Source organism: Porites lutea, chromosome 2 (genome assembly GCF_958299795.1).
Source record: "Porites lutea chromosome 2, jaPorLute2.1, whole genome shotgun sequence".
Taxonomy (NCBI): domain Eukaryota; kingdom Metazoa; phylum Cnidaria; class Anthozoa; order Scleractinia; family Poritidae; genus Porites; species Porites lutea.
In genome coordinates, this window is record NC_133202.1 from 44,758,181 (window position 1) to 44,785,971 (window position 27,791).

Below are 27,791 nucleotides of genomic sequence, written 5' to 3' on the forward strand. Positions count from 1 at the left end.
AGGGGGACAGTTTTATATTATATTTGCGCTCATTGTGGTTTCATATAGAGGGCCCTAAAAGGTACAGTAGTTTTCCGGCGAACCCTCTGTGCGAACACGGCGCTGAAAGAAGAGCGGCTGGTGACGCAATAAAGGATATGTCTCTGATCTTTGTGCAATTTCTTCTTAAAATTTAAAGTTGACAGTGTGGCTTTCTTTCAATTTAGTGTACCGCTGCTCCCTTCCTCTTGGTTTGGAGAATGGCCATGTTCCAGATGTAGCATTTTCTGCATCCTCCAGTCATCAGGCCAAACATGCCCCAGCGAGAGCGAGACTGAACTTACAGGGTAATAGTAAAGGATATGGAGCCTGGTGTGCAAAAACCAACGACGGCAGACAATGGCTGCAAATTGACTTTGGAGAGCTGGTGCGAGTGACTAAGGTTGCAACCCAAGGACGACAGGACGGTAACCAGTGGGTAACAAAGTTCACTCTCTCTTACAGCATGGACGGGATACACTGGGCCGAGTACAAGGAAAACAGTATCACGTGGGTCAGTGATAATCACCAACTGTAAATATTTAAAGAAGGATCTGTTGTCATTATCTCTGACGCTAGGTCTGCTACATTCGGTCAAACTGTTAACAGTTCCATCTGTTTCCTAACTTTTACGCAATACTACTTTCTCTTCTAAAAAGAAAAATGAAGCTCCCTCCGGACCCCCTATTCAATAATATATATATTTAGCCAAGCCTAAAAGCGGAGCTCCCGATCTCATTACAACAATAATGTAATAATAATAATAATGATAATAATGATGATGATGACAACCCTACATTGCCCAATGTCGCGTACATTATTCACGAACATTCCCATGTTCTCTACTTTTCTGAGAACGATGTAGAAATGATTTTGAAAACCTTCCAATAGTAGCTTACCACCATCCTAACAATTTAAGCGATACTTTTGTTACAGCCCAATTACCAGAGACTAATAACACCCCGGGTTAGAGAAAGCGTAACCTAACATAAAAGCAAAGAACCCTTTTGAAGCGAAAATTTATATGAACATTAGTTTTCAGCTGCTCTAATACATCATGAAAGTAAAATCTCAGTAGGATCGATAGTTTTGTAGTTTGAATTTTAGTGACGTCTTGTGAAAACCAAGAATAAAACACGGTTTACATCGAAACCGCAGTTTCAGAACGCTTTCTCAGCAGTGGTCATGATCACTCTGTTTCCTATATGTTACTTATCACAATTGAAACACTTAGATATGAACGCGATTGTCTTAGGAAAGCACGCGAGGCTCCCCTCATTCAGAACGCTAAAACCATTGGGCGTCTGGGAATTAAAAAACGCAACGAACTATATTCATTATGTAATCCTTACCATGTACATCTGTGACTTCAGTTTATTATTTTACAGTAGTATATATTCTGTATATTCTTCATGTTTTTCCCAAATAAACCTGATGAAGAGTGGTATTGGCCAGTCGAAATATTGTATACCTTAGCCTTTTTCACATTGTTTGATCAGTCTTTGCAGAAGTCGTTTTGACTTTGATTCTATGAAAGAAATTTTCAGCGTCAATTCCGAGCGCGCGAATGGCAAAAGACAGCAAAAGAAAATCCTGTTGTAAAAAATTTCGATGAGCTGGGCCGAGTCAAAGGAGGCGGGACCGGAGGCGGGTCAGGGGCGTGGTAAATTAGTGTCCTACGATTGGCTCACAAAATCGAGCCCAGGTCTACCCGTGTCGATCGGATTAAAGGTAAGCCGCCATCTTGTATATTCGAAGTCACATAAGTTTGCCAATTTTCAAAGGGCGCAAGGCTACTGGTAAAGACAAAACAAAAAAACTAGTTGAGAATGTGTTCACGACTTATCTTGAAGATCGTAGGGAACAAAGAGAGACAACTTACATCTACCGAACCTCGATTCATTCGTTATATGAAGATACAACAATACAGTGTCCCACGGCGCTGCCTCCGATCCAGGTAACAAGAAATAAGCAATTACATATTCTTACAATATTTGTGAGTGTATCTTTAGACACAGGATTCCTAGCTTCTGCCGTTAAACATTTGTGAGTGGTATTATCATTTAATGCACGCAAGGCTATCGCACAATACCTGACAATACCAAAATGATTAACAAGGTAGCGACGGCCATTTCAACAATTTACAACGAAATGACTGCGTGTGGAGTTTAGCTGAGTTTTGAGGTCGTTCGAGTTCATAAGTTAAGCTTAATAATTATTATTTATACCGGCCGGTTGGGGTACAAATGATACAGGACGAACTGGAACTTAAATGTCGCAGTTTTGTATTAGAAATTACCGTAGTTCAGGAGCTAGTTTCATTTAATATAACATCAATTCAGTTTGGGGTTCTTCAACTCCAACAAAAGCTGTTTAAAACTTTTCCCAAGACTTAAGATAGAAGTTTTGTTCAAAAGTTAATCAGCAAGCTTTTCAAATTATTTGGCATCATATTTATTCATGCTCAATAGGCCATTTTTTATCATTGCAGAAATTATGAAGCATTGATGAGTTTGCAGGAGATACACGCCCAGGAAGACATATGCCTCTTTCAACTGAAATCCAACCCTCTCACCCATGAGTGGTGGAAGTGGGTTTAAGCAAGAAATTTAAAGCCCTATTTGATGATACACTAACCTTAGGGAGCAGGTGGTTAAATTAACTATAACTTTAATTCTCACAACAAACAGTTTTTCCAGTTTTAAAGTTGCTGTTTGCCTACATGTAAGCCAGTCAGAGACCGAAATGTTTTTCAACTGTTTCTTAGAAGATTATGACCTATCACTCTTTTTTCTTAATCGCCCAAGCAAAACAAATGACAGGATGGCACATTCATCATTGTTTAGCTGCACCTTTTCAGTGTGCAAAGAAAGTGGTGTCTGATTGGTGAATTCTGTTTTTAACTTGCTCGATGGGCAACTGATGTTTTTTGAGGAATTTGAATAACAGAAGAACTGTGAAATCAATTCTGCATGTCAAAAATCTTTTGGGGCTAGTTCAAATGACGTCTGAGCTAGTAAATGCTAGCTTCAGCTCGCCCGAATGGCAAGCTGTAAAAATGATTTTCTTTGCACCCTGCTTTTTACAAATAAATTAAAGGAAATTTTTTGTATTCAACTGGTACACAAAGCAACATTGACACATGCCATTTCTAAGCACTAAGAATAAAAGCAAAAGAAGCTTTGGCAAGTGTAGCGTCTTTTCATTTCCCATTCATCAAATAAATTATCATGTATTAACAGCATTACCCAGTATAATATGTGATGTATGAGGGTTCCCAGTCCCCCGCAGCATTTTTAAAGATCTCATAACAGAACTCGCTGCGTATTAACCGCTCAAGAAGGCGGAGGTGTCATGAAGGGACCACCTTCACTCGTGTCGCTGGGCTAAAAACAAAAAGGCTACCTTGTATTAATAATAATAATAATAATAAACTTTATTTTAAAAACATAACAGTTAACCCTGATAAGTCTATGGCCATCTATAATAAATTGCAGACTTTTTCTGTGACAGGAAAGGAGAATAAAATTGTTGTTACTAGGCTAAGTACAGTTTACTATTGGAATAAAAAGTTACAATGACTATATGCAACAAAGATTAAAACTATGATAAATGGCTATATGTGATTAACATTATTAAAGTCTATTTAAAAGGGACTGAACACCCCCTTTTTTGTTATATCTACTGGAATACCATTCCGTAGGCTATGCATGCTCCATCTGTCTCCTGTTTGTATAGTTAACACACAAGATTATGTGGGTCCTTTGTCTATTTTGTATGCAGATCTGCTTTTGTTGTGAGGATGGCCATCAATGTATGAGTTATCCCCATTGCTTCTCTGGTATATATTACAACAATGTTGTTGGTATGTTGTCAGTATGTTTTTAGTAATAAATAGTTTGAACAGTCTTTTCAACATTGCTTCTTTCTAACGTCTGCATCGGTTGCTATTCAGTTGATGTTTTCAGATGGTCAGCAGCAAGAAACTCAGCTCTAATATCATGTTATTGATTTAATCCTTAAGTTAGAGAACAGCTCCCATTATTTGAGCGGTAGTAATGCTGTAAAATATTTCAATTTTGCAAAGGTATCTTTCTGCTGATTAAAAGACATCAACATGCTTTTCAATGATGTTGTGATGCAATGGGAACAGGACAGAGACAGTATTTGAGATACTGATAACCATTTTGCTTTTGAAGGATGATAACATTCTTGTACGACTTGGTGATGTTCTCTCTATAAAGTGCTCTCCAGAGTAATGGGAGAAGCCAGAGATGATTACTCACTTAAACCTGTGCCATTATCATAAAACTCAACAGTTGACTTGTCAGTTGCATAGGGTTGAAGATCGTTTTGTAAATCCACGAACAATACCACTCCAAGACCGAACCTTACGAAATGCCATTGATAATGACTTGGAAAGTGACAATGATCAATTAAACTGATTTCCAGCAAGGAAAGATTAATTTATCCATGTTGAATTCACACAACAAAGCTGGTATGTTATTCAAGACATACTGGAATTGCAGAATATGAAGAAGATCATCACAGTTATAGATGCAAGTTTTTCACTGTACCTAACCATTCATATAGTCATTCTCCAATTTCTACAGCATCTGGTCAATTTGCCTGACAATTTCAGTTTTGGTTGTGGGTGTCTTGGGGAAAGACCAATGCAGTTTATAATGGAGGTTTTGATTTTCAGTATGTATATGCTCCTCGAATAATTTTGAATCTGTCGTAAACACGGAAAATCTGTTGGCTAGCTTCCAAGCTGATGATTAACAGAACTGTTATAGTAGCATACATACTTGATTAATCTTGGTAATGATGACGACGTACCTGGAGCACCAGCCTCTTTTGCAGTAATACCATTGGCACCGGTCACTTTGAACAAAGGCATAGACTTCACTTTATATTGAAGCTGTTTACATGGGGATAAGCAGTTAAGGTTTAATATTTATCTGACAGTTGTTCCTGGAATCAGCAGTCGAGGACAATGAATGTGAAATATTGTTTATGGAATCTATTCAGCAGTTCAGCACAGTCTATCCAGAAGCTCATGTGTGGTTGTTGAAGAAATAGATGTTCTAATTAAGTCTAACTATGCAATTATCTCTAAAGTTTTTTATCATCACATGTTTGACTTCAATAACTTGTTGATTATCTCTAAATTTACCATACCTAGCTAATACACTACTACTAAGGAAAAACGAAAAAAGCTTTTCCTTAAAAATACTGAGCTAACAGAATGCACATACAATCAAGGACTGGGTCCGGATGCTATTAACCCTTTCACTTGCAAAGTGAACAATGTAGTCTCGTAAGATAGTTAATAATTGTTATTTACCTTTTGATTTTGAAGAAAAATCCTACAATGTATGGTGTGACTATTCAAGTAAAGGCTCTTTGTAAGTAGTACTATTTTAAATACCATTTTACAAAATGAAGCTTAGAATTTTATTTCAATAGTCCATTTTACAGTTAAAGGTGAAAACAAGGTTGGAGTTGACCTTGTAATGTATTCATACGACCCTTCCTGCTTGATTAGGTAAATTATGTTGTTTTTATGCTAACTAATATTTTTAAGCATAATTTCCATAAGAAAAGGAAGCAGGTTTGTATCAAAAAAGGTCAACCTCAACTTTGCATTCACTCAAGGCTAGGATACTAAGCCCATAACTGTAACAGGGTATATGTGGACTTTGCCTACCTTTGGCAGTGAAATTGTGAAACTAAATGCCATTAGCATGTAATTGAAGAAATGCCAAGAGCAATGAAGTTTGATAACTACATGTACAGTAAAAACCAGCATGTAAAAGTAGTGGTTTACTTAAAAAACCTACGACCATTTTAATGACCAATAATACAAGAACCTACATGTTTTAAACCAAGAAAGATCAAGGAGGCTCTTTTATAACTATGATAAACTATAGAGATACACTAATGGATTTTAGAACTGAAGCAAAAACAGTATTTATTTTTCTGCTGCCTAAAGACTATAATATTATATCTTTCATAGAGAAAAATAGACCTAATTTAACCAGAATTTACTAAGTATGCATCAATATTAATTGCCAATAACTATCCAAAGTACAAGAACCTATTTTGCCATACAGTCAACTTCCTTTAAAGTGGACACTATAAGGAGCTTGAGTTAGTGTCTTCATTAGTGATAGTCCGTAATAGCGGAAGTTTATTTCAGTCAAACGTCTGTGATTTATTTTTGCTTGGTATTTAGCTGCCGTCCATATTATCAGGGTGTTCTTTATAGCAAGATGTCCACAAGGTGAGAGTTCACTGAATTTCAAAAAGTAGGTTCATCAAACATGCAGGTTTTTACTGTAAGTTAAATAAAGTAAGGAGACTTAACAAAACAATATTGCTAAAATGAAATAATCTCAAGAACTTACTTTTTGCTGAAAACTGGCTTTTGGAGTAATATCCCTTTCAACACAAGCCCTAATCCCAATCTCAACTTAAGAGCCTTTTTATTTGTTAGGCGTGGCCACATAGTAGACCCTTGTCCACACAGGTTTATTACAGCAACGGCCAGTTCATTTGTTATGCATGGCCACAAAGGCCCTCAGCCACACAGGCTAATTACAGTATAACGGCACTTTTATTTGTTATGCATGGCCACAAAGGCCCTCAGCCACACAGGCTGATTACAGCATAACGGTACTTTTATTTGTTATGCATGGCCACAAAGGCCCTCAGCCACACAGGCTGATTACAGCATAATGGCACTTTTATTTGTTATGCATGGCCACAAAGGCCCTCAGCCACACAGGCTGATTACAGCATAACGGCACTTTTATTTGTTATGCATGGCCACAAAGGCCCTCAGCCACACAGGCTGATTACAGCATAACGGCACTTTTATTTGTTATGCATGGCCACAAAGGCCATCAGCCACACAGGCTGATTACAGCATAACTGCAATGTTATTGGCCGTGCTTGAATATGTACAATTCATCACATCATAGGCATTAGGGCTATCTTATTGATATGACTGCAAACAAGACACCACCATGCTAAGGCTTTCACCTCTGAACCAATATTATTTTCAACACTTAGACCACATGTTTCAACGATGATCTTGAGACTGAGCCCACTCTACGAGTCTGAGAAAGGTTTCCTCCCTATACGCTGGTGCTAACACCCTTCTCTGCCGACTCTGAGTTGCTAAGACATGCAGTCTCTCAATCTCCACTGCTCTAGCTCTTGTAGTTGGAGTGTCCACAGGTCTGAATCTGTCATTGTTTATCAGTATATCCTCATGAAAAGCAAAATCAGGATCTCTTCCTTCCCCACCTGCCGATTTGGCTCTTGACAATGCCACAAATAGAGCTCCTGGGTTTCTGGCTTCAAAGCCATGGTCCCCAGGGTGAACCACTACATACCTGAATGTTTCTCCGGCGCCCACAGTCATCCCTTGGCATTTGTGGATTGTTGTTCCCCATGCCAGTCGCAATGGAACCTGCAGACGCTTGCATCGGCATGCGCATTCAGTGGAACGACTTACCGGTACAATTGGCACAACTGTCGGATCTTCATTAACGTATGGTGGCCCCCTATATCCTGGAAACCTCACCAGAACTACATCAGGTAGAGGAGCAGGATCATCAATAGGTCTGCGGCCATCTTTGTACACAATATCTACGACTGTGCCTACTGCCCCATTGTACAAACCCCAATCAGCCTTCAAGTTAACTACCAGCATGACTTTGCTGTCACGGCAAAGATACAGTAGAGGTAACAATCCTCCCGCCTTATTACTGTCGGCCTTCACTGCATGTCTGCCATTGTCAACTGCCTTGATCTTTGCTACTGGGTGGTTTGGCTGTCTGTTACACTCAAGCAGCTTTGTTTTATTACGCTGCCATTCAAGATGGTGCGTGGGAAATACGTACAGACCTTGCTCATCCATCCTAGCAAGGAGTTCTGGGCCATGCGACATGCGGAGATTGTGCCATTGAAACTGTTGTAGCCAATGGATTTGCTGGGGTGTTGTCCTATAATTTCTTAGTGACATTAGCACATCTCTCAGCTGTTGTTCAGATTCATTCTGCCGTATAATCTGAGTAAGCTCAACAGCACTATCAAACATTGTCCAAACCAAGCGACCGTGGTTAGATGGTGCACTACGACAATCTGAGATGTACACAGGGGTGTCACACACAGGAGGAAGCTGAACATCATCTCCCATAAACACCGCCACAGGAATCCCTCCCCATAACTCATCTGCATTGGCTCCTTTGTTGATTGCATAACGTGCATGCTGTTCCATCCAGCCCATTGTTGTGCGTCCAAACATTGATCGTTCATCACCAACCAGAACTTTCAGATTTTCGCACTTTTTCTGAATTTTCTCTAGTAAGGGACCTGTAGGTACTGTCAACTCATTGCAAGACCTTCCACCCGTTGGTACTCCAAGAAAACTGTGAGCTGTACTGCCGTGAACGAGATAGGCAGCATTCCCCGTTGGAGTTATCACCTGTATTGCATCATTGGCTTCAAAAACTTGCCGCACTAACCTCTGGAGACACTTGATGACATATGACTTTCCTGTACCAGCAGTTCCAGAGACTACAAGCCGTAGTGGATGGTAATATTCAGTGTTTTCAACGAAGTTGTACAGGGTGTGTAAAACTAGACTCACTATGGCTTTCTGATTTTCATTTAGAGATAATGGACACACCCGAGGTAAATCAAGGTCTCCACTTTCTGTCTCCTGTTCATCATCTGCTTTAATACTTTCTTGAAGCCATTTTGTTGGGTCTTCTCCTTCAGGAAGAATGATACGGGTACTGCTCCAGTCATAGTCCTCCCCACCATCATCATAATCAAAGTCCCTCTCTACACCCTCATATATTTGGTTCTGCCCTGCATATACATCCACCCAGTCTGGTTGTTCTTCTGCTTCGACAGTATCATCTTCCTCATCCTCTTCAAATACTGGTTCTTGTGGGTGGTCTGCATAACGCTGTGCCTTAGCAACTTGGGACTTCACAAATATTGGACAGTCATCACTTGCAAAAAAGTCCTTAAAGCGATCAATCCAAGATTCAGCATCCCCCTTCACTTCTTGGATGTCAAACCAGCTTGGCCAGTGTAGCAGGAGCATAGTCCTACAGTAGTCCTCATTCAGTGGCCACATTGCGTGTGTAGAACCACCACTTACAACAGGGACATTACCGTTCCTCGATGCAAAGTGGTACCAAGAACAGTGCTCATCTCGTGGTCGTGCAAGGTACTTATCCAGTGGGGTGCTGCGAGTTGCAGTTTCACCATCACGTTCAAGTCTCCTTGACCCCGACATGGACAAATAGGTAAATGGACGGCTACATCGCCAAAGAGCTAGGCCACTCAGCTCAAAGGATGCCTCCGGTCCACTGATATCTCGTCTTCCCACAGTCTTTATCAGCATCTTTGCACACATTGACTTACCTGTCACTTGGTCTGCATGAGCTGCATCAACAGCATTCACCATGTCCTTAAAGAGATCAGCAGTTGCACCAGTGGGTTCGCTATCTTTGCAAGCATATCCACACACATAGTCAATTATGGCTATGATATCATCAGTGCTAGGATTGTCTGGAGGGGAATTGGAAAGAATCAAGCTTACATCCCCATTTGCTCTCCACGATTGTAACTGATAACGAGAATGCTGAACCACACGTGGATGGTCACGTGGCATCTCTAGGCGGGGAGCTCCGTTATGATCTTCCACAATTTCCGGATAACTGTGCACATTTTTCCCTGGGCGGAACTCACTTCCAAACTCCATCCGACATACACGTTCTCTAGGCTGCAGTCCTTGCTCCGGATGGCGAGGAGTTCTCAAGCAGTAATCAGAGCAACTGTGGAGTCCAACCCTGTTTACTAAAAGCAAATGATCCTCCAGTATTGCTTCTTGTGTTGCAGCTATTTGCATTAGCATCTTCACCAAGGGATCCCTGTCATCTGATATGGGCTCAGCTGTTCCCTCAGGTGGTGACCAGAGGTCTTTTCTTGGCTGCCCTTCTTCATCATTGCCAGCTGGATGTAATGCTGTCATGGCAAAGGTTTCATCTGCCCACTGACTAAGTCTAGCTGCATACTCTTCCTCTTCGCAACCATCTTCACGAGCTTCATGCAATAGCTGATGTGGTTGCCTGTCTTCCCTCCAGCTGAGTTGGTGCCAATGAATTTGACCACGGGACTTGGCAAACTCATAGCGGTACCAATAATCAGAGACACCAAATACCGGCTTCAAAACCTTCTCATGGTATGCCTGGGTACGTAGGTCAAAGTAACTCACCACTACATGAGTATTTTCTTGTACTGCCTTGAAGCGGGCATTGCTATCTTCAGCAAGGTGGACTTCTTCGCCTGTGGTCTGTAAGATGTACTCTTCCAATAGTCTCCTTAGTGGGGGAAAGTAAAACTCAGCACAGCTTCCAGTCATGAAAAATGAAGGCAACCCATGCTTCTCATTGACCATGAACTCAACCAAGGCACGAAGCTCTCTACGTCTCTGGTGCCAGTACTGAGCTGTTCCACGTAGATTTGCACCAAAATACAACAACTTGTCAGTAAAAGTGTCGCCTCTCGCAAGTCGCTCTTGCAGGTCTGCAACAGTTATTTGTGGGTCACCAAGTTGCTGATCAACAAAGAACCGACTCTGTTCCAGGGCACGCTTCCTCATGATCATATTGTGGACAACAAACTTCCAGACTTTATGCCTCGCAAACCTTCCGTCTTGGTACCACAGCAGGTGCTCTGCCCAGTTATGCAGTGTTGGACACGTCACTGGACGGTTTATGTGGAAATCACCCTTTCCATGAGGAAACAAGCAAGGAAATGCCATCGTAAAAAAGTAGGGAGTGGTAAACTCTGATGCTGGCGTTGTGCCTGTGGTCGGCCAAGGGATCACTGGTCGTTGCACATTTCGTTGTGCTTCTCCAGCTTCACCTTCCAGAGGTTCAGAAACAACTTCATTTATGGCTGCTTCTACTTGTGCTTGCACATTTACTCCAGGCTCTGGAAGAATAATTCCAGAGACTGTTGAGTCATCAGTACTGTCTGTATCCCCAGCATCCAATTGTTGTGGTGCAGGGCCTCGGTCATCTGTGCGTTCTGTTTCAGAGAACTCAACAGTCCTCAAATTCGGCAGTTCACCATCTTCCGGTAAATTCTCTATGCGAGCGCCATCAATAACAACATCACCATAAGCAGGATTGTTGTCCTTCAACCAATGAAGGGCTCGCTCAACACGGTGTCTTCTAACCCTGAAGTCCTTATGGGTATCATCTTTTCCTTGTCTTCTCACGCGTATGATATCCACCTCTGCCGGTAGTCGTGGAAGAATAGTTGCCGGTTCTTGCACAGCCTGTGGGAATGCAATGCAATGCCCCTTTGAAGCGATACCTCCATGCTTCAGTAAGTGTACATGCACGGTGGGTGCTAGCCTGGCTATCAGCATCTGCTCAGCATCTGACATGTCAGACAAAATCTCAGGAACAGCCATTGGATCCATGTTATTCTCACCTGACCACACTTTTGGTACCTTCTTATCTCTCCTGCAGCGAGTACACATGTTTCTTGTGCCTTTGCACTCCAGTCGTCGTTCCTTGCAGACCTCACAAAAACTGAATGCGTAAGTCATCTGCTCCACCTCAAAGGCACGAATAGCACTGTACGCCTTATCTTCTTGCTGACTTGAACCTGCTGGTGGAGGTGGTGGTAGATCTCCAACAACTTCTTGCAACCTTTTCTCTTGTTCTGATATTCGTCTTTGGTTTCGCCGCTTTCTTTTTCTCCTGTCATCCTCTGTTTCCACTACACCAGGCTTTGCAAACTCATAGTCCACACCAACTACCCTTGCCCTAGCAATGAGACGGTCACCTTCTAACTGGCTATAATTATTTTCTTCTGGAAGAGATTGCTGCGTTCCCTGCGAATTGCTTGCTCCCTCAACTGGGCCATTTTCTACTACGGGAGTGTCCCTTTCCAACTCTTCTCCTAGTGAATGAATTATTTGTATTTACCAACTACACAATTAATATAAGGTATGGGGCTGGTGGATTGTATTTTTTATCTTGCTTGAGGGATAAGTGAATTTTTTTTGGTATTCAATTGCAGGAACTGGTGAAGCACAATAAAAAAAGCTGTGACTCTTGGGCTAATAAATGCACACTACAGCCTGCCCAAATAGGTCAAACTCTAAAACTGAGTTTCTTTGCACCCTTAAGAACTGCTTGTGTCACTGTACAAGCATTGTTATTATTACAATGCTGTATCTTTTGAAATGTTCTCAAAACCTGATTTCAAAAAAAAATACACCATATACTTTCCAAACTTAAGATAATACAACAAGGCTTGACAATCATTTCTAAGTGGTGATATTGACCGAGATTTCATAAATCAGTCATCAAATAATCAGAGTGACCAAACCAATCAATTACTAATCATCAATTATAATTAGGAAAAATAATTATCTCTATATGAATTCAATGTATTTTTAACTGTGTGTAAATCAAAGTAATACAAACTTAAAGGTACCTTTTCCCATAATATGTACAATCAAATGCCAACAAAACAAAAAAACCCACAAACCAGTCAGCAGAATTAACTATACAGACATGATGTCTTGTCATATTAAGCACAACAGCAATGCTTGAAATACATGAGAAAAGGCCTTATCATTAATGAATTATATAGCTGCTCTTTTAAGTCCCTCAAAAAAAATATCTATTTGTCACACACACACACACCTTTGTATACACCTATTTCAATTAAGGTTGCTTCAGAGAAGAATGATGCATGATGCATGATCCATGTTTCATAGCCCTGCAGTGCATTATTGTGGAAAGTCTAGTAAATTATTTTCCCGCAACGAACCTAGAAACCTAGATAGCAAAGGCTGCTGACACTTCTATGTTATGTCAGCAGAACGTTAAGAAAATGTATTTCAAAACAATGAATCCTACGCCTTTTAATTTAAGACAGTGATTTGAGGTTAGGTTTTTCTCTGTGGTAATATGCAAATGTTGCAAATTTTCATCAAGTTTGCTCGGCCTGTGCACATGGGAATTTTTTGAGTTAAAAAAAAATTCAAGGCATTTGTTTAATTACAATAAATAACTTAACATTATGCGTTCATCTATTCTTGAGGCAACGTTTTGGAAAACTGAATTAAAAAAGAATATAGCGTTGATTTGCTTTATTGAAATAACCAGCATTCTGGCCTATGCAAAAGTGCAGCTTAATCAGGCGGTAAAACCCTATCCATTTGATGTTGTTAAAAGGAGACTTCTAATTTCTTACTGTGACATTTTAAAAATCTTAAAAATGAAATTCTTCAGCTCGCTCATGCTTAAGATTTTTAGAAGCCATTTGACTTGAAAGCTCTCTTGAACGCCTTCTCACAAATGGTCTCCATTATTTCAATGAACATGAACAAGACTGAACTTCCCACTACAAAAGGGTTTACCATGGTCCCCTGCAGGCTATGAAACATGGTTCACAGGAGCAACCTTAATTGAAATAGGTGTATATTTTAAAATCTTGGTGACAACAATAAAATAAAACACAACCCACAATGAATAAATAAATAAAAATAATCAAGTACATTTATAAAATAAAGTGTAAGGAAAAAAAGTGTTAACTACAAAAGAAAAAGGATAAAATTAACTATGCATGCTTCCCGATGTACGCACCTGATTGGTTCTGATCTTTATTTCAATTAACGTTTATTAGCCAATCACGGTTTTTCATTATCTGAGAAATTTGCATTATTTTGCTTTCTGCATTTGTGTTTCCTCGTTTTTGCACTGTGTTAATTGAAAACTGCAATGGTGCTCTAAGGCAATGCAGTTCAAACTTTTTTTCCTGTATATTATTAACTTTCAAAATAAATACCATCTACCATAATCAACTATATCAGTATATACCTGCTGAATGTCTTTGCTCTTGTTCACCTACAAGAGAGCATTCCATCCTACATTCAACTTGGAGGACCTCACTTTCATCTTCTTCCAAGGCTAAGAAGAGAAGATTTTAAAAACCTTTAGTTGAGGAAGGATTTTCCCTCGCCCCATTAACATTACTTATGCATAAACCTATTGTCCAAAGAAAACAAACGTCGGAACAATACTCAGAGCCAGAAGTTGTGACTTCTGCTTTAACTCTTGCGGGAAATCAAATAAAATGTACACAACCTGAGACTGACAGTATCACTGGGAATTTAATACACTGTACCCTCCAATGAATGAAATACTTGGCTCTTAATCAAGTTAATAGGTACTGTTAGAGTTAAAAGCAATTAATCCACAAGGAAAAGAATACAGACTGTCAAGGCTTAAAATTATGTTCAGTCAATGTACTATGTCCGGTCTAGATTTAAATAGCTGGCAACATTAAGTACCTGAAAATTGAAATAACTACTTTTACATGTTCTAGCTCATTGTCTTTTAAAGAAATGTTGCTTTCATAACTTGATAACTGCACTCAAAAATGGGTAATAACATGATTATGTTTGGACTAAAATTCAGTATTTCCCCATCTTGCAATACAATTAAGGAGTTTTTGAGCATTTATGGGGACATTTTTTTGTCTTAATTTTCCTGTTTACTGCAAAGTGCAATGTTTTCAATACAGTATTAACCTGTGACTGAGAACCCGCTGTTAGGCTATATTTTGCCAGTTAGGCCCCCTCACAACCTGCTTAGCCCAATTCTATTTATTTGTAAGACATTCATATTCTCTTAAATCTATAAGAAAAACCTCTTTTCACTTGAAAAATATTCAAGAATCTCTTTGGTAGACAACACCCCATTGAAGATTAAGTACTCTTATACCTACAATACTTTTTCCTTCAGAAAATAAGAACCTATGTTACTTTAGAAAAAATACCCAATAACTATATTTTTTTAAGAAACCTGTTCAGGCTGTGGGAAAATGCAGATTCTTACCAGGGAGTTTTTACTGTATTTTGACCGGTCCCAGCTATAATTTGTTTGGCAGGTAAACTTGGGTCTGGTCAAAAAGAAGACATGACCTTAACGCGAAAATTCCCCTGCCAACATGACCGGCAAAAACAATTTCGAGCACTGGCTTATGAACTCCTTTAATTTACATAAAACATAAGAAGATAGATATCTACAACAGGGAAAAGCCTAAATACTTATAAAAGAAAAGTTATTTCAATTGCATGAGGGAGATTAGCCAGCCAAATTGCTCCTTTAAATTCTGTTTACCCTGAACAAAGAAAACAAGGGGCATGCATGAACCCGAACAATCTGTATGAAATGAGCTCTTTCAACAAGCATTGGGAAAACCAGGGCAAAACATTTTCAGTCTCAATCTACAGTGTCCGCCGGGCACAAGGATCAGGGGCACCCAACGAGAATAGAGTTCAAAACCAGTAAAACATAGCATTGTTAAACGTATTTTAGTATTTAAACGGTAGATATAGGCATATTTTTATTCCCTAGAAATTTTTTATCTGTTCGGATTTCCTAGCTGAAAGTCTAGTGATCCGAAAATTATAGGAATCAAAATTTACCTTTTCGAAAATTTCAGCCAGAAAAAAGGCTCCCGAAAATTCTAGGTGACCTTTTAAGGGTTAAAATTCGTTAAAAATGGGCAATTATACCATTTTTTAGAAGTTCGAAAATCCTAGGAGAGCCAGGCAAGCAAGAAATTTTACAGCAAATGTTACGAAAATTCTAGATCTCAAATCGTCTTCCGAACAGATATTTTCCGAAAATTGTCGTTGGGTGCCCCTGAAGGATGCAACAGTGATACCCCAACTTTACACTTTTGAGAATACAACGCTTTCACGGGATCCTCTAACACTAAATAATTTTCTCCTGTCACGGAGGCCAGAGTCGCGCCAAATTTTAAAAGCTTACATGACAAATAAAATTCAAGATAGGAAGTTTTCATTCATTCAGCGATTCAAGGCACGGTCGCATCGGACAGAACAAAAAGGCAGATTATGGTTAAGGAAATGTAAATTCTTGATGAAATTACATCACTTGCACAATTTCAAGATTACCTTGGGTTTTCCGCACCAAAAAGATTGGATAATGAATACATCGATGAGCATTATAATGTAATATCTTTGTTAAATTCAACGGTCTCCGACTTCGTGTTCATCTCCTCTGAAACTCGACACTACGTGACAAGTGACGTAAGCTCGGATTGGTTAAACAAACAAAACAACAGACAACCTCTGTATGAGTTTAACGTTTTTAGAGAAGCCAAAACGCCCTGCATTCGATACAGAAAAAATTTGAAGAAAGTCACTCACCTTCTCCTCCTTCCCGTTCGTTTTCGTTTAAGCTTAAGCTTATACGACGCCTGTTTTCCCTTGCTGTTTCTCGCTCCCTTCTTCGCCGCTCGTCGCTAGTTCGGCGTCTATTTTCTCTTACTCTTTCTCGTTCATTATCCAGTTGCTCTTCAGTGAAATTTCGCCTCCTTTCTCTGCTTCTTTCTTGCTCCCTCTCCCGTTGCTCGTCAGTAAAATTGCGCCTTCTTTCCCTGTTTCGTTCTTGCTCCCTCTCCCGTTGCTCGTTTGTAAAACTGCGCCTTCTTTCTGTGCTTCTTTCCTGTTCTCTCTCCCGTAGCTCGTCAGTAAAATTGCGCCTCCTTTCTCTGTTTCTTTCTTGCTCCCTCTCCCGTTGCTCGTCAGTAAAATTGTGCCTCCTTTCTCTGTTTCTCCCTTGCTCCCTCTCCCGCTGCTCATCAGAGCAGTTTCGTCTCCTTTCTCTAGCTCTCTGCCGCTCCCTCTCCCGTTGGGCTTGGCTTGCTTGCCGCCTACTTTCTCGTTTTCTCTGCCTTTCTCTATCTCTGTACTCCAAACTAGAGGACATAATAAATAAGATACAAGAATTGCGGAATTGCGCGGTGCTTAACCGATACGAAAAATTTCTTTTTCTTCTGAGTTGACTTCGCTGAAGTTTTCAGTTGTTTATGCTTCACGAAACGCGGGCGGCCCTTTGTTTTCGCGCCAAAAACTATATGCACTCACAGACTGCCCGAAATTTTGCATTGGTTTGCCTGTGGTGCGGACGGACGGTCGGTCGGTCGGTCGGTCGGTCGGTCACGTGATTACCAAATTTTCTGGGATGGGTAGATTTATTTACCCATGGTGCTCCGCGGGCGCGCTTCGCGCGCGGAGCTCCGCTATTACTATGGTCTAAAAACGCAGTGTATGATTCTGGTGTTACCCCTAAATAAAATTGCGTAAGGGAAACCAAGGGAAACGGTCATTCATTTGGCGAGCCGAGGGCGGTTTTCCTGTTTTGCAGGATAACAGGAAAAAAATAAATATTTTTCTCAATTCAGCTTATTCAGCTTCGTCTTTCACCAAAACAGACACTTTTCGATGTCATCATCAGAGTCTAAAAGCCATATTTAATATATGCATTTCTGTGATGCGTGCGTTACTTATACTGAAATGTTCTCATTTTGCCATGACCTGCGTGTTAACTGATTTCTTCTGTTTGTTATTAATTTCTTAAGAATTACTAGCAGCAATTTAAATTCTTATCCTGCCTTTCTTTTCTTTACTCTATCTATCCCGCTCAGCTATAGGGAACCTTCTGCTTGAAATCCATCTTTCTTTTCTTTATTTCAGGTTTTTGCAGGTAACAAGGACAGAAATACAATAGTGGAACACTTACTTGTGACAGCATTCAATGCTCGGTTCATTCGCTTTCACCCAAAAACATACAGTTCGCATACTTGCATGAGAGCTGAGGTGTATGGCTGTCGAAATGGTATGTTTCTCTGTTTGGTATGACTTATGGTGAAATTACTTTCAGACTGAAGGGATTATTTATTATGTACATGTCTAAACAATAAATATTAATGAATGCGTTTAACTGTCAAGAGCAATGGTATGGAATCAGGAAAGAAAGTCAAGAAAGTGTAGGCAAACTGTATAAAGGAAACTTTTGTTTCTATGAAGATCTGATTAGAAACAATTGGATGGTGTCATTTAGTCACGAATATGTCTCATATCTGTTAAGAAACTAAATGTAACGACTTTGCAGGGAGACAATTCAACTGGATCTGAAATTTGCAGGGCAGTGTCAGCATTCCGGCTGAAGGCAATTGTCGAGTAGCCTCATTATGATAATCGAGGTTATCCCTTCGGAAATACAGTTATTTATTTTACCAATTTACTTAATATTGCAGAAATGAAAGGGATAAGTAAACGAAAGATTGTAATTGGCAACATGTAATTCACCTTCTTATATAATACGATTGTAAATATACCATAATTGTTATAATCAGGGGGTGGAATTGTTTTCAAAATCAGCTGCCTCAGTAGGTCACAACAAATACGATTACTTGATCACTTGCTATCTTTGTTTGTAGTCCACAGTTGTTCAATGCCACTTGGTGTAGAGGACACGCGAATTTCCGACAGTGCATTCACAGCTTCAGGTAGCCACGACACCCGGCACGGGCCTTCACTTGCGAGACTCAATCTTTTAACTGACGGCAAGCACATGGCTGCTTGGTGCCCGAAAGCTAAAAGTTCTAATCAATGGCTGCAGATCAACCTAGGGGAAATAACTGCTGTTACTAAGGTGGCAACACAAGGGCGGTACAACAGCGAGGACAGAGTTAAAACATACAAACTGTCGTACAGTGTGGACGGGATTCATTGGACTTGGTACAAGCAACGCGCCGTAGATAAGGTAATTTAAAGCGATTCCAATAGGCAACAATAAGTTCTCGGTTGTGGAATGGGGCTGGGAGGATGCTCAAGTGGAATCAATCTATCAGTATATAAAAAACATAGGCACGTTAAACGTGCATGAGCTATTTTGAATGCTTCAGTGTAACTTTAATGCTTCGGTGTAACCTTACCAAGAGTGATGAATCTTCCTCTTTCTTCTTAAATGTAGATTGGGTTTTTGTGCCAAATTGCGTATTGCGGTACATAAATGAAAACGCGAAACGCTCAGCTGAGCCGATCCTCAAGCTATATATTCACTTTCCTCTGTCTTTCCCTGTTACATCTGGTGCAAGTTAGACAAATCATAAAATGAAATAAATTTCTACTCACCAAACGTTGATTAGAAGGTTTCCTCGGAGTTTCTTAAGCCAAAATGTGACTCATCGAATACTAAATAGTTACGAAATACCAGGATTTTTATCATTGTGGTAGATGGTTGCATCATCATAATTCACGAAGTTTCGATTCTACCCAGTGAAACAGTCTTTAACTCCGACAACTTATTTCTTCATGTTTTAAAAGCTATTGCTTCTCAAAAGACAAGAGCCTTTTTTAAGGCATTGGTTACAAAACGAAACAGGTCTTCATACGTCCAAGTTACTATTTATCACTGTGAAAAGCCAATCTGCATGAGATGTACAGTCACACAGCTGGCACGTGAAAATGTTGGACTTTGCCCTCCCTCGTGGTTCGTACGTGAGGGAATTAGAGTTATCACACAGTAATCTAGTAAACAGAATTATAAAAATAACTCATGCACACAATTTGCATGTGAAGATGTTGGTCTTTGGCCCTTTCACAATTCGTACGTAGAAAAGAGGCAAATTGTTTTACTACAAAATTTTCCCAAACGATTTTAAGAAATCACCTCGGCTTTATTACAACATCTGCAATTAAATTATGTTTCATGCAACGTCAAGCAGGGGCACCCAACGGCAGCTTTCGGGAAAATATCTGTTCGGAAGACGATTTGAGATCTAGAATTTTCGGATTATTTGTTGTAAAATTTCTTGCTTGCCTGCCTCTCCTAGGATTTTCGAACATCTACAAAATGGTATAATTACCCATTTTTAACGGATTTTGACCCTAAAAAAGGCCACCTAGAATTTTCGGGAGCCTTTTTCTGGCTGAAATTTTCGAGAAGGTAAGTTTTTATCCCTATAATTTTCGGATCACTAGACTTTCAGCTAAGAAATCCGAACAGATGAAAAGTTTTTAGGGGATAAAAATATGCCTATATCTACCGTTTAAATACTAAAATACGTTCAACAATGCTATGTTAAGTGGTTTTGAAGTATATCCTCGTTGGGTGCCCCTGGTCAAGGTTGATAGCCTAACATTTATTAACTTACAAGAAAATTATCAAACTGCCGAAATATATTTCTACTTATATCATGTTACTCCACTCAATATAACAGTATCTAATTGTTGTGTCAACTAGCTTCTTCCAATTTTATTCCCTAACGCTACTGTTTCTACTTAAGTTACGCGGCATCTGTACTAAATAGAACAAAAAAGGTCGGTTGAACTTTGTAAGCGAGAGAATAATATTTTTAAAGCTTGTTTACAGGATTAACAATACTCGATACAGCTTTCAAAAAAATAAGCTGCCTTTTAAACTTCTAAAACCACATTTTATAGGGCGCATACTTTCGAATTAAAGTCTATATCGAAATATCAATTATTGCTTCATTGGAAGAGATTTTAAAATATATGATCTTTTATACTCTACCCAGTTGTAGCAGGTGAAACAGAACTCATACTGACGTGCGTTGTACCGATAGCCGAATTAGGTCAGAAATGCCTCGAAGCAGCATCCACACTTAATTACGAACCCTTAAACAACTGCATCACTGTTCACTGCTTCCAAACACCTGTACCCGTAATAAAAGACTAAAAAATTGTGAAGGATCAAGATGGCGGTCTCAAAGTGCTCTTGTTCGACCTTTACCAATGCCATGTTTAAATAGATGCCAAGATCTCATTGGTTCCTAAGCATCAACTCGTAGTACCTTCAACCTTATTGGCTCTTGCAACAAACATCCCAACATACAAAGCCACAAAGATACATACGCTCACACCACTGACATATGAGCTATTTTAAAATAGCTCAAAAATTAACCATCATTGACTGAATTGTGTGAGTACAACGGTATAGACTGAGATTGAGTAACATCATACTAGTATTTTTTTTTATCTGCCTGTAACAATTTGGCTTATGCACTGTGAGTACTGAATGAACCGGCTAGTAGCTGACTGATTGATAATGAGAATGGGGTTCATAGATTTTTTCTATATATCATTGGATTGGCCAAAAACAAACCACTCCTATTTCAGATTTTGAAGTGGTTTTGTGGATTTGACTCCTTGTCTTTTTTGTCGTAACACAGCAAAAATCATAAAACCTTGATAACATTATAAACCCTTGAGAATTAACTGTTATTCAAACATTGAGACGAAACTTCAAACCTCTTCACGAAAATCGAGTTTCGTCGAAACATGTAATTTTTGACTCTAAAAGCGTCAGTTTTGTTGCTGATGAACAGCAACGAAAAAATGTTCATTGTGCGAGTACACATTTTCAGAGTACGTATTTTGAATTTTTTAACGAATATGATGACATTCAGTCAAAATTTTACCATAACTGAGGAATTTCTCTCGCACTGATTGGTTGAGAGCTATGTTCGATAAGACTACAGACCATAGAAATGATGGTGGTGCAATTTGTTCTTTGAGTCTTCTCTTTTTCGCATGCGCGATTTTCCAAGAAACTTTAACGGAAATGGAAGTAAAAACTGTTAATGTTAAAAACAAATCGAGAACAATTTTTCATGATCTGTGCTCTTATCGACTATAGAAATGAAGTCACAATGCTCAAAACTTTGCAGTGAAACCGCTCGCCTGCGGCTTTTGGTTAGCTGTGGTTCCAATTTAGGTTTGAACATTTTTGCGGACGTCATTTCTATGGTCGATAAGAGTACAGACCACGGAAAGATTGTTGTCGATTTGTTAAGTCTACTGGCCAGGTACTCATACCTAAGGGAGGCGTTTTTGACAACTGTTAACTACACTGTAACTTTCCTCAGGTGTTTGCTGGGAACACTGACAGAAACACAGTGATTATACACACCTTAAAGCCCCACATAGAAGCTCGCTTTATCCGCTTTCATCCATTGACCCACAATCTTAATATTCCTTGCCTGAGAACTGAACTGTATGGCTGTCGAAGTGGTAGGTATTTCGTGTTACTTCATATCTTAGTATGTTTCCATCTTTCTTTTATTATTTTTTTTACTTCATGTCCTAAAAATTGAATTAATCCAGTTAATTAATTCTTTAACAGTTCTTAATCAAACAACTGGGCCGCAACTCCTAAGCTGCATTAATTGTTGTAATGTACATGTCAAGCTTGGGAACGCTGCCAATCTCTTCGGTGTCTCTTAATAAGAACGTACACAAAAGAGGAGGGATGCGTAACCAAGGCCCTAAAGCAACTAAATTGGCCAACTCTCGAAAAAAGAAGACAAGTAGTTTACCGACACTGATGTACAAATGTGTTACCAACCAAGCCGCTATTGATATCCTCCGCTATGTACATCATCAGTCTTCCCTAAAAACCAGGGCATCTGTTCCTTTGAAATTTATTCCACTTTAGCCATCCTGTGTCACGTACAAATATAACTTCTGGCCGAGAACTATCATTGACTGGAATAGCCTGCCATCTGATTATTCGGTAATAATGGATTCAACTGTAAAATTTAAAGCCACCATCTCTGACTGCATTTTTTCAGTCTGATGTTTACCTCTTTCGATTTATTGTATTTTTATTTTATATTTCCTAGAAGTAGCACTTAAGTTACTAGTTGGGAGCTTGCGAATATGTCTGTTGTAGATATTGCAAGATGATAACATGTGGATGCAAATGTGTCTTTTAACCGTATTTTCTTCATTCCAGATTTAAATACTCTTTTTAACTTGTGGATTACGCGTAGCCTAAGGAACAAGTTATTGTGGGCACTGCGATATGCAAATGTGTCACTCGGGGTGTAGACCGACACCGTACGTAATTAGTCGGCTCCGCAAGAAAGCACCCGATATTAAAACGACAAACTGTCGTAGGTCGATCGTTCCCGTTCCGCGATCAAGAACTGAAGAAGTGCTGAGCGTGCATTGTGCCCAGAGCTTTTGATGTTATGATTTTGTACCCTGGACCCTTCCATGGGGCGATAAGTTGTCTTCATGTGGACTTTGAATGTTTCAAATTAGCACTATAGCCAACTTTGGGACAGACGTTTACGAACTGTTGGAGATTTTTGACTCGTCAGGCGATAAACGTGACGAAAAGATCAATAATTGCTCTTCTACTCCCAGGTTGGTCCAAGCTCACGATTCTTCCGTGAGTCTCACGATTTTTTAACTTTTCTCACGACAAGACTCCCAATTCATGGTTTTTAGTGAAATATCATTCTGAAATGAAATGTTTCTTTGTTCAATAAAAACGGGAATGTTTACTGTTGCTGATTCGTAATTGATTCTCCTCATGTAAAGGCCGAGAATTTCAAGCTGTACAAGGCCGTCAGCAAGAGACTTCGCGACGGTTTTGCATAACATTTGTTGGCCATATGTTCTTCAAATGCCACGAAATGAGTTTAAGTACGGCTTTTACAGTCAAAACCCTGCTTGTTTTCGTCGAATATATCTTTCAAATCTTCATAAATAAAGCTCTACTAGCTTCAAACAGCGTCCACATTCAACATTGAGGTGCATTGTTACCACCTGTCGTGGCGTAATAGATATCGCGCGCTATCCTTACACTCCATAGGTTTGGGGTTCGACTCCCGCCGAGGAAACTCATTCTTCGTCGTTTTGTTTTGTTTTGTTTCGCTTTTTTAGAAACATATTTTCATTTTATGGCAGACTTAAAATACATTCAAGTTAATTATCGGCTTTCATTTCTAAAATAATTAATTTTAATAATAATAATTTATTATTAATCCACAAGTTAGCCATAGACACCCCTTGATTTGTGGATGGTTTTACGAGGTTTTGAGCATTGCGATTCCAAAGGACGAACAACACAAGCTGTCTATATTTTGACATCGTTTTTATTTGATATTTTATCTAGCGAAGAGCTGCTTAATGCCCGTGGGGGTGGAAGACGGTAGAATTCCTGAAGAAGCATTCTCTGCGTCATCATATCACAGCGCTAGCTTCCTTCCAAACCGAGGCAGACTCAATTTACTACCAAATGGTGGGAAATCTTGTTGGGCTGCTAAACAGAATAATGCCAATCAGTGGCTTCAGGTGCGCAATTGAGTCTACAGGCCATTTATAAAATTATCTCTTATCCATTAACGCGTTACTAGCTTATAGCTAAATTAGTTTTTACTACTTTAAAGGGCTCAGAGAAGTTGCAATAAGGTCCTTTGCATTTTAGGGTGTCTTCCTTCCATGAGCTGTTAGCAGATAACCTAGAATTTGCTAAAAAGTGTACATTTCAAATTTCTTTGAAGAATAAAAATATTGCACATGACTGGCAAAAGCCAACCCATTCGTGAGTCTTTGAAAAAAGTCCTTTTGAAATAAAAATATCTCTTAATCCTATTTAACATCAGAAGTTTTCCAGCACTCTTCTCGTGAAGATATACTCTGAAAGCTGAATGTTCATTAAATTACAATTGATTCCCATGGTTAAGATCCTTTAAAATTGGTATGTGAAACTAAATTGAACTAAGCTGTCAAAGAAAAGGCTGCATGTTCGGCTTAGAACAATGGATTCAGCTTTGTGTATCTTCTAATTTCAGGTTAAACTGGGTCGCCTGTTCAAAATAAGAGGCGTGGCCACTCAGGGTCGCCATGACAGCGACCAATGGGTGACAAAGTTCTCAGTGTCTTATACCGCAGACGACCTCAACTGGGTTTACATCCGAGAAGACAGTCAAATTAAGGTAATAAAAACAGAAACAACTGTTACATTTGCTCATTTATTTATTTCATTTACATGAATCGATTGATTCTTCTGTAGGTGTTCTTTGGCAACAGTGATAGAACTACAGTGGTCAAACATTTCTTTCATCCTGGGACAGGAATCTTTGCTCGAAGTATTCGTTTCCACCCTAAAGCTTGGCATGGCCATATTTCAATGAGGGTGGAGATATATGGCTGTGAAGAAGGTATGAAAATTTTTCATATTTTACCATTCTCTTTCCATGAGGCTTTACCGGGGAACACCGTGCAGGGAACTTTGCCAAACTCAGGCTTGTGACTTTTAGTCACTGTCCAGCAGTATTATAAAAAATAAACTAGCCACGCCCTACCCATCACTGACGCCTTGCGAAGAGGTTGTGAGTTCCTGAACGTCTCCTAAAAGCAAGGCAGACCAAACAGATCGAAACGGATGTGGAATAAGGGCCAAGGACCAAATGCCACTTTGCCCCTCAAAGACTCAAATAATCGTTTTAACTGAAACAAGAGTTGCTTATCATTTGACAGAAAATTCCGGTTGGGGTGTCGAAAGCATAATGGTAAGCGATTTACCAGTTTACCGCAGAATTCCAACATCCGTTCGCCTTATGCTTTGAATCCAAAAAAAAGGGTGAATTTGTGTAGTGTAGAGTCTGGAACTGCGAGAAGGAACCGAGAAATTTGTAAATGGTAAGCAACATTCCGTCTGGTTCGTACCAACCGGAAGAATGAAACAACCATAACGAAGCGGAAATAAGACGAATGTACACATTAGTCTCTCTTAGTTACAACGCAACACACAAACTTTGTGAGCTGCATTACTGGTTCAAGAAGACGAAGGAGATTAAACTTTAGGTAATGGAAAACTCTAGCAATTAACCGCTATCTCCATTTGGTTCTTTCTATCAATTGTGTGACTACAGTTAGTAAATGTGACATAAATTTATATGTATTTGAGAAGCAATTTACATTAAAACTGTTTAAATTATAACCCTCCAATGAAAAAGCTGTCCTGTTCAGTAGCAGTAGGTGTTAAAAAAATGCTAAATATAAACCGAGTGTTGCCGAGCATAAATTTGTTTTCTGCCACCTATTTTATATCAAACAGCTCGCAGTTGTTTTCTTCCTCTGGGTATGGAGAGTGGACATCTGCCTGATAGCTCATTATCAGCATCAACATCGGCCAGCTCCAATCACATTCCTCAGTTTGGCCGCCTAAATAAAATCCCAGCGAGTGGAAAAGCAGGAGCCTGGTGCGCGAAGAGTAACGATGGCAACCAGTGGCTGCAGATTTCCTTTGGACGACAAACTACAATGACTAAAGTGGCGACCCAGGGAAGGTATGACGGTAAAGAGTGGGTGACAAGCTACAGTTTATCCTACAGCGTGGATGGTGCTCATTGGGTCTTGTACAGGCTTTCTAATGGACACATTAAGGTATGCCTAACATGCAGTGGCATTTCAGGCAATTCTTCAGTGTGTAACCACAAGATGTGTTTCATTTTGATATACTCATACATATCTAGCAGGATTTTAGAAAACGTTATCGCTAAAATATGCCTCCAGTTCCGTCAAGCTCTCCAAAAGTTGCCATTATAAGTCAAAAACTAATTGTGCAGCCATCACTTTTTCTTTTCTGTTCTCCTCTTAACTTTCTCCTTGCTCTTTCTATTGTTCCTTTCCTTTTTCTTCCCTAGTGTAATTTTCTGGCTTAATCGGACACAAAAAAAACTTGCCTTTTAGCCTTCAGTTTTTCACTTGTTAATAAATAGCTGCAAATGTTGGCAGGTAAGTTCTCAAAACATCCGGCCAGGTATCATTATCATTATTTGGAGTGCAAGTCATTATAGGGGCTTCTGCATAAGCTTACACGGAAATACAGGAGCTTCCTAAGCATGATACCATCAGTGACCACTTGGATCAACTGATAGCTGTTATTACAGACTGCGGGACTCTATACTTTTCATTAACATCATCTGATTTTTTTAAACTCTTAACACGGTGGCATTTTGACTTTTAAAAGCCTCGAGCAAGGGTCTGATCATGTATTTTACAAATTTTTTGGTCAGGTATTTGGAGGCAACGTTGACCGCAACACTCCAGTTCAGCATTCTCTGTATTCGCCAATCCAAGCCCGCTATCTTCGATTTCATCCCAAAACTTGGAAAAATCACATTTCCATGAGGGCTGAAGTTTATGGCTGCCAGGAAGGTAATTTATACAGGAGGATTTCCTGGATTTCGGTAGCTAGCAGTTCTATTATTCGAAGAGGCCTCTCCTCGCACCTCTATCCTCTTGCAAACAAGCAAAGAAAAAACATACAAACTGGGAACTAAAACTAAAAAGAGGCTCATAAAAGGTAACGGGTATCCGCAACGATCTTACGAAAATATATTTCAAAATATAAAAACAGTGAACATGATAGTAATACGACACGTGCTTTTGCACGTAGTGTTTGTCACACCACCCGTAATGCACTGAGATAGTGGCCAACTGGAAAATTAACTTTATGATGTATATGCTGTAAAAAACAACATGACCTTTCATTAATAACGAAACTTAAAACATTCAAGCAAACTCTTAAGCATCGATTACCATTGACAAATATATAAAAAATTACACAGAATCAGTCCAATCTTGATAATTATTTGGCTAATGACTGACTGCCCTGTGTTCTCTTCCTTTTTTCGTTAATTGAGAATAAACTTCTGTTTTATAAGGACACCGTTGTTCCATGTCGCTTGGAATCGAGGATGGACGAATTCAAGACAGCGCCATCACTGCGTCGACCATTCACGCAGCGAATTACGCAGCCCATCTCGGTCGTTTGAACCTGGTGGCCAGGTCTGGTAAGGCTGGAGCCTGGTGTGCCAAGACAAGTAACAACAAAGAATGGTTGCAGATCGATCTCGGAAATCCCACCACCGTCACTAAAGTAGTCACGCAAGGAAGGCAAGATTCCAATCACTGGCCGACCAGCTACTCAATATCTTACAGCCTCACAGGTTCCTATTGGGTCCAGTACACAGAACGCGGTAAAATAAAGGTAATAACACTATACTCA

The 27,791-nt window shown here is 39.6% G+C and overlaps 2 protein-coding genes and 1 long non-coding RNA gene across 4 annotated transcripts in view; 2 read left to right on the forward strand and 1 right to left on the reverse strand.

The window, feature by feature from the left end:
- The first annotated feature begins 208 nt into the window (after window positions 1-208).
- Window positions 209-27,791, forward strand: part of LOC140926280 (uncharacterized) — a 29,070-nt gene continuing 1,487 nt past the window's right edge. Inside the window, exons 1-10 of the mRNA XM_073376041.1 lie at window positions 209-532; window positions 17,651-17,792; window positions 18,397-18,722; window positions 21,850-21,994; window positions 23,889-24,067; window positions 24,568-24,711; window positions 24,789-24,936; window positions 25,836-26,164; window positions 26,797-26,938; window positions 27,448-27,773. Coding sequence (XP_073232142.1) covers window positions 485-532; window positions 17,651-17,792; window positions 18,397-18,722; window positions 21,850-21,994; window positions 23,889-24,067; window positions 24,568-24,711; window positions 24,789-24,936; window positions 25,836-26,164; window positions 26,797-26,938; window positions 27,448-27,773 — 1,929 coding nt within the window. The 5' untranslated portion in view covers window positions 209-484. The remainder of the gene's footprint in view (window positions 533-17,650; window positions 17,793-18,396; window positions 18,723-21,849; window positions 21,995-23,888; window positions 24,068-24,567; window positions 24,712-24,788; window positions 24,937-25,835; window positions 26,165-26,796; window positions 26,939-27,447; window positions 27,774-27,791) is intronic.
- LOC140928768 (uncharacterized) lies at window positions 1,535-3,130 on the forward strand. The gene is made up of 2 exons (XR_012164668.1): window positions 1,535-1,975; window positions 2,510-3,130. It is a non-coding gene; the product is annotated as an uncharacterized lncRNA (long non-coding RNA).
- LOC140928751 (uncharacterized) lies at window positions 6,101-16,448 on the reverse strand. 2 transcript variants are annotated; one of them, XM_073378536.1, is made up of 3 exons: window positions 16,322-16,448; window positions 13,959-14,048; window positions 6,101-12,027 (listed from the first exon to the last, which is right to left on the reverse strand). In XM_073378536.1, the coding sequence occupies exons 2-3, from the start codon at window positions 14,002-14,004 to the stop codon at window positions 7,109-7,111; spliced, it is 4,965 nt and encodes a 1,654-aa protein (XP_073234637.1). In that variant the 5' UTR covers window positions 14,005-14,048; window positions 16,322-16,448; the 3' UTR covers window positions 6,101-7,108. The 2 variants fall into 2 exon arrangements, with proteins under 2 accessions (XP_073234637.1, XP_073234638.1); XM_073378537.1 differs by lacking the exon at window positions 16,322-16,448 and adding an exon at window positions 16,067-16,114.